The 7,515-nt window shown below is 47.6% G+C and overlaps 1 protein-coding gene across 1 annotated transcript; it reads left to right on the top strand.

Moving 5' to 3' along the window:
* Positions 1-3,541: 3,541 nt before the first annotated feature.
* On the top strand, positions 3,542-4,811 carry LOC147081884 (uncharacterized; the record flags this gene model as incomplete). The annotated part of the gene is made up of 1 exon (XM_085980619.1): positions 3,542-4,811. A coding segment is annotated over one exon (855 nt), but the record flags the coding sequence as incomplete, so codon positions are not given.
* Positions 4,812-7,515: the final 2,704 nt, after the last annotated feature.

Genomic DNA, 7,515 nt, shown 5'->3' with positions numbered 1-7,515 from the left:
TAGGTTTCAGACCACTTCTGCAGCTTTCACCTATTCACAGCAATCCACAGTCATTGAGAACCCGACATACTGACCTGACGTGATAGCCGCTCTCTGGGAACCTCGTTAAAAACCTGGGAAAATGGTAAGTACTTGGGAAAATGGTGCTTAACTACCTTTTAACAAGCTTTAAAGTATCTAAATTGGCTGACCCACCGCTTGTTGTCGGGTCTGTTCAGGGATGACAGACCCGACACTTAGGAAACTCACAAGGAGGCGGTTCAGAGCGGGATACCAACCCGGTCAGTTTTTGTGATTATGACAGTGGACTCGCCTCCAAACCCGCACTCTGAGCACCGGCAAAATTCAGCCCTTAGAGAACTGCGTCCAGTTCTGGTCATCATATTATAAATAGGATATAGAGGATACAGAGGCACTGGAGAGAGTGCAGAGAAGATTTAGAAGGATGATACCAGAAATACGAGGGTATACATATCAGGAAAGGATGAATAGGCTGGGTCTCTGTTCACTTGAAAAACGGCTGAGGGGTGACCTATTAGAGGTTCTTAAAATTATGAAAATGTTTTGGTAGAGTGGATACAGAGAGAATGTTTCCACTTGTGGGGAAATCCAATAGGGAATTCAGAAGAAACTTCTTTACCCAGAGAGTGGTGAGAATGTGGAACTCGCTACCACAGGGAGTGGTTGGAGCGAATAATATCGATGCATTTAAGGGGAGGCTGGACAAGCATACGAGGGAGAAGGGAATAGAGGGTTATGGTGATAGATTTAGATGAGGAAAGACGGGAGGAGGCTGGTGTGGAGCAGAAACACCAGCATGGACTGGTTGGGCCGAATGGCCTGTTTCTGTGCAGTATATCCTGTGTAATCCTGTGTAATTCTAACAATCTCAGTTTTGCAATTTTCAATTCACTATTCCCTGTAAAATGATTGTTAAAACCTGAGCCAGTGTGTTGTGAGACAAAGAGCCTTGTGTCCAATAAGGGGAATAAAGGCCCACAGCCTCCCCTGGCCCCGGGCCCTGAACAAGGGACTGGAGAAACTCGCTGCCCTGCGGATCAGACAATCAGCTGGCGCTAGTCCCGCCCCTCAGGCTCCCCGATTGGTTGGAGGACCCGCCGCCGGCTCGCACCTCCAACCCCGCCCCGCTCGCTCCCTATTGGTCGGAAGCTCGCATCAATCAGGCCGCGGGCCCGGGTCATGTGTCCCTCACCGGGCGGAGCTGCAGGTCGGCGGGAGCGGGGTTGGGAGATTAATACACTGCGGGTAGGCCGCGCCGCAGGGTTTATAAAGTTGGTGGAGGGAGCGGGTTAATGAACCCTGGGGGGATGCGGGCTGCACACACCCCGAGTGCGGCCCCAGGCCCCATTATTAAAACACTCAACATTATCCGCTTCACATACACCCGGGGTGGGCGTCAGGCCCCGAACAAGAGCCTCCAGGCCGGGCATTTGCCCCGAGCGGGACGACAGCTGCAGGGCTTTCTCCCGGTGACAGGCCCAGGGTAACGGCCGCCATCTTGAGAGACTCAGGGGGCAGCAGGGCGCATGCGCGGCCCCCTTGGCCAGGAACCAGGAGGAGATAATCTTGTCAATTTCTATCCTGGACTCTCAGTAATGGCTTTTGTAAACTCCTTTTACAGGCTGTGAGAAGGGCAGCATTTACACACCGCAAACTCGAACCAAACATCACATCAAGATCTGACAGAGTCAGTCCATTCATCAGGACCCGAATATCATCGACCTTTGAATGTGGAAGGAGAAATGTTTGTCTCTTCTGTCTGTGGGAAAAGATTTCAAACATCAGTGTGACTGGAAAAGCACCGAGACACACAGACCCGAGTGAGAGTGTTCCAGTGCACTGACTGTGGAAAGAGCTTTAACCAGTTACACAGCCTGAAAAAACATCGCACCATTGACAGCGGGGAGAAACCGTACACGTGTTCTGTGTAGACGGGGCTTTAACCGATCGTCCAACCTGGAGATGGGGAGAGGCTGTTCACCTGCTCCGTGTGTGGGAAAACATCACTTGTTTCTCACTTGGCGCAAAAAGAATATATTAATGGCAACAATTCATTTGAGTTGATTTTAAATAGTTTAGTTTACAAATTGAATCATGTTTCTCTCATTGTATTTCCTAACTCAGATTCATGGCCTCATTTATTTTCTTCCTCTGAGCCCCTGAACCTCATCTGGCAGCGTAATGTTGGTGAGTGGTGATTGATGGCCCTGAGAACCAATAGGAAGAGAGTTCAGAGGCTGGAGGGCCAAGGGAGCAGCGAGTTCTGCAACCAATTGCGGTGTTTGAGGGGTGGAACCTGAGTCTGGTGAGTCAGTGTGAACCCGTTAACAATTTATCTTTTCAAACTTAAATTGAGATTTCGTTTGTCAACGGAACAGTTTAACATTTGTTCGTATTTTGTTTCCCTGGAGTTCCTATTATGAGTTTCAGACACTTCAGTGCCAAGTGGACCAGGTGTTTACAACCCTCTTAATAAGGAGAAACTGACTCCAGTGTCAGAAGGGTCGGTAACCAGAGGACTCAGATTTAAGGTCATTGTCAAAAGAACCAGCAGCGACATGAGGAAAGAATTTAAGCAGCGAGTTGTTATGACCTGGAAGGCACTGCCTGAAGTGGTGGTGGAAGCAGATTCAATGGCAACTTTCAAAGGGGAATTGGAGAACTACTTGAATTGGAAACAAATTGCGGGTCTGTGGGTATAAAGCAGAGGAGTGGGACTAAATTCAAAGAGCTGGCTCTGGGACAATGGGCCGAAGGGCTGCACCATTCTCTGAGTCTATGAACTCTCTACTCCTCCAATTCTGGCCTGTTGTGCATCCCCCACTTCCTTCGCTCCACCATTGGTGGCCGTGCCTTCAGTTGCCTCAGCCCTAAGGTCAATCTTTGTCTGATTCCGCTCTTGTGAAGCACCTTGGAACGTTTTACTACGTTAAAGGCGCTATGTAAATGCAAGTTGTTGTTGGTGTGCTGCCATTGGCCTCAGATTTTCCAGACAGAATCAGCCAGGGCCGGTGGCTGTGCTGCTCCACATGGTCGAAATGCTGGCAGCTCACAGCTCAGAATTGCTATTGGCGAGGTACTGGAGGGCAAAGAGTGACTGGGGCCAAACCCTATCATCAAGCACCACCTTCAGGAGAGAAAGGGAGAAAAATCCGAATTTCTATCCTGACTTTTGTAAACTGCTTTTACAGGGCATTAGAAGGGGAGGATGTGCAGATGAGAAACTCAAATCAAACATCACGTCAAGATCTGAGAGAGTGACACGATTCAGCAGGACCTGAATATCATCAGCCTTTTAATGTGGAAGGAGAAATGTTTGCCTGTTCTGTCTGTGCAGAAAGATTTCAAACATCACAGTGACTGGAAAAGCACCGAGACACACACACCCAAGTGAGAGTGTTCCAGTGCACTGACTGTGGAAAGAGCTTTAACCAGTTACACAGCCTGAAAAAATATTCGCACCATTCACAGCGGGGAGAAACCGTACACGTGTTCTGTGTGTGGACGAAGCTTCAACTGATCATCCAACCTAGAGAGTCACAATGACATCGGCACCACAGAGAAACCGTGGGATTGTGGGGACTGTGGGAAGAGATTCAGTTCCCCATCGAAGTTGGAAACTCATCAACGCAGTCACACCGGGGAGAGGCCATTTACCTGCTCCGTGTGTGAGAAGGGATTCACTCATTCATCCAACCTTCTGAGACACCAGCGAGTTCACACTGGGGAGAGGCTATTCACCTGCTCCCTGTGTGAGAAGGGATTCACTCGTTCATCTGAGCTTGTGAAACACCAGCACATTCACACTAGAGAGAGGCTGTTCACCTTCTCTGTGTGTGAGAACAGATTCACTCGTTCATCCGAGCTTCTGAGACACCAGCGAGTTCACACTGGAGAGAGGGCATTCACCTGCTTCACGTGTGAGAAGGGATTTAATCGACCATCCAAACTTCTGACACACCAGCGCATTCACACTGGGGAGAGGCCGTTTACCTGTTCCGTGTGTGAGAAGGGATTCACTAATTCATCTGATGTTCTGACACACCAGCGAGTTCACACTGGGGAGAGACTGTTCACCTGCTTTGTGTGTGGGAAGGGATTCACTCGGTCATTGCACCTCACTGAACACCAACTTGTTCACACAGATAAATGTCCTTTTAAATGTTCTGACTGTGAGAAGAGCTTTAGAAGCACAAAGGATCTGCTGATACACCAGCGAGTTCACACTGGGAGAGGCCGTATACCTGGTTTGAGTGTGGGAAGGGATTCACTCAGTCATCCCACCTGCTGTCACACCAGCGAGTTCACACTGGGGAGAAGCCGTATACCTGCTTTGAGTGTGGGAAGGGATTCATTCAGTCATCCACTCTGCTGAGACACCAGCGAGTTCACAAGTGACTGCAGGGGTTGGATTCCGTTGTTATTTATGCTGTTAATCACATCCAGACTGAACCATGTTCATTCTGACAGTTGGGGTTTGTTTCTGATGTCAATAACTCCTGTAACTGGGCTGGAGATTAATATCCTGGATATCTGTCAAATAAATCAGCTTTGTTTTAAACACATTGTTGTAGATTTTCGTCTTTCCCACCTGAGTGTTTAGCATCACCTGGCTGGAGCTCAGAAAGGACAATCTGGGGGAGGATCGTACGGCGGGAACAGAACTTCAGCCTGGACACAGTCCTTCAGGGCCACACTGAGAGGGGCAAACGGCACTTTGGTCTTTCTCTTCTCTCTTCACTGACAGCAAAGTCACCATGCGAGTAATCTTGAGGCGTGTGAGAAATGTGTCCCAGCCACTCTCTGCCATGGTTCAGAGATCCTAGGCACAGAACAGAAGGCTCCTTTACAACTGTGTTTAGAGTCAGGAAGAACAACGGTGAATGCTGGGAACGTGCTGTCAAATCAGAGATTAGTGACAAACTGTGATCTGTTCCTGACTGAAAGTGAAATGGCAGGTTTAAGATTCCAGTCTGAAAATGACTGGTAATTATTTGACATGTTTGTGTGACAGTCCTGAGTCTACCATTTTAAGGCAGGCGTTAACCCATTTAAAATACAACTGTTTAAAATAAATTGGTTAAAGTCTGCATTAAAGTAGCAGACAGAGGAGTTCACAGGAGCCTGTTAACTGCTGGTACAATTATACAACAGACATTTGATCTCCAGATAAAGAAGGACCTGCAGCGTGTTTCCAGGAATTCCCTGTTTTATTGATGTGTGTGTTGGACACCAGGATAACTAAAAATACACGACCAGCAATATCTACGGGGATGCGATCCCAACAGTTACTCTGGGATCACTCCCGATGTGGAACTCCACCACTGACCCTGCTGAAGGTTGTAGGCTCAGGGAGTGGGGCCTCCAGGAGTGGACGGTAAGAAAGCTGGGTTTTATTGGACGATCAGATTTAACTTGAAGTAGAGTCATAAAAGTAAAGTCTTGCTTTGTTTTATATACATGTATGTTTAATATTAGTGGATTTTGTATTGAAGACCCGTGTCTGGTGGACTATTAGCTTGTAATCACCTCAGACAGAACAGGCTCTAATTATCCCTTTTAAGCTGAAACAGACCTCGTGTGAACAGAACCAGCAGAGCTGAGAACTCTGCCTGTGTGGACTGAGCGGAACCGTGGAGGCCATTTGTTTCTTGCAATGCCCCAGTAAAAGCAAACTCTGACATTGTTCTGACTCGCAGATTCCTCGTAGCTCCAATGAACAGGAAGCGGTTACTCGATGAACCCTAATCAGCCATCCAATGGAATGCTTCATTTGATAAATGTCTTTCAGCTCAATGGTTTGATTGGCCGAGGTAACCAGGGTCACATGGGCTGTACCTGATTGGGCTTTAAATACAGGAACAGTTTGCAGCTCAGGTCAGAGAGCACCCCGGGAAGAGGAAAGCTGACGGCTACAGCCAAGGTGGAACATCCTTCGGGCTGTCCCTGGAGAGGGAGCACGCGGTGTCCGCCGGGACGCTGGACGCCTTCCGTGACCGGTGGGCACCGGAGGGACTGGAGTCAATTGTCAACACCAGCAACAGTATTCGGATCTGATTTAATTATAATTTGGAGTTGATTGTGCCCCTTTAAAAAGGGGGCCCTCTCGGTAATGTGACATCGATTGATGACAATGTCATTCTAATTGGCCTTTTAAAAGAGTCGAACATCCTTTCGTGCCTCTCAGGCTTGGCAATTATCAAAGTCAGAAATCATGGATACAGCTTGTTAGATTATGAGTCTTGCTATATAACTATAATATTGTAAGAATATTACAAATGCATTCCTTTGTAGAATCTCCCATATGAATATTTTGCACTCATTTAGTATAGGAGTTGTATTATTGTGGAATCTACATATTAAAAATAAATCCTGTGCTCAGGGGGATTAAGGTGTGGAGTGTTTCATTGGAGATCTTGAACTCAACTAGGAATAGCATAAAAGCTCATGAGGATTGTAAGCAACTTCAGTCTGACATACACCGGAGATTGGTGTCAGTGACTGTGGGGTTGGTTTATATCAGACGGGAGGAGATTGATGTCAGTGACTGTGGGGTTGGTTTATATCAGACGGGAGGAGATTGATGTCAGTGACTGGGGTTGGTTTATATCAGACAGGAGGAGATTGGTGTCAGTGACTGGGGTTGGTTTATATCAGACAGGAGGAGATTGGTATCAGTGACTGGGGTTAGTTTATATCAGACAGGAGGAGATTGGTGTCAGTGACTGGGGTTAAGAACATATGAAATAGGAGCAGGAGTGGGCCATACGGCCCCTCAAGCCTGCTCCGCCATTCAATAAGATCGTGACCGATCATCGACCTCAACTCCACTTTCCCGCCCGATCTCCATATCCCTTGATTCCCCTTGAGTCCAAAAATCTATCGATCTCAGCCTTGAATATACTCAAAGACTCAGCATTCACAGCCCTCTGGGGCAGAGAATTCCAAAGATTCACAACCCTCTGAGTGAAGAAATTCCTCCTCATCTCAGTCTTGAATGGTCGACCCCTTATCCTGAGACTCTGCCCCCGAGTTCTGGACACTCTAGCCAGGGGAAACAACCTCTCAGCATCTACCCTGTCAATACCCTTCAGAATCTTGTATGTTTCAATGAGATCACCTCTCATTCTTCTAAACTCCAGAGAGTTTATCACACAGCAGATTAGTGTCAATACAGTGAAGTCTAGTGCAAGGTTTATCCCTGTGAAAATTTTGCTGAATAGTCAGGAATGTGGGTACTGGGGATCTCCTATGTAAATAATTGCAGAATCACAGTGGGATCTTTACTCACACTCTAAACTGTGCTGTACCTGCCCTGGAGTGTTTGATGGGACAGTTTAGAGGGAGCTTTACTCTGTCTCTAACCCGTGCTGTACCTGCCCTGGGCGTGTTTGATGGGACAGTGTGGAGGGAGCTTTACTCTGTATCTAACCCATGCTGTACCTGCCCTGGGAGTTTTGATGGACAATGTAGAGGGAGCTTTACTCTGTATCT

This window comes from Somniosus microcephalus, unplaced genomic scaffold (genome assembly GCF_052327205.1).
Source record: "Somniosus microcephalus isolate GS21.2 unplaced genomic scaffold, FLI_Smic_1.0 scaffold314, whole genome shotgun sequence".
NCBI classification, from domain to species: Eukaryota; Metazoa; Chordata; class Chondrichthyes; order Squaliformes; family Somniosidae; genus Somniosus; species Somniosus microcephalus.
This window is presented reverse-complemented; position numbering and strand designations above follow the sequence as displayed.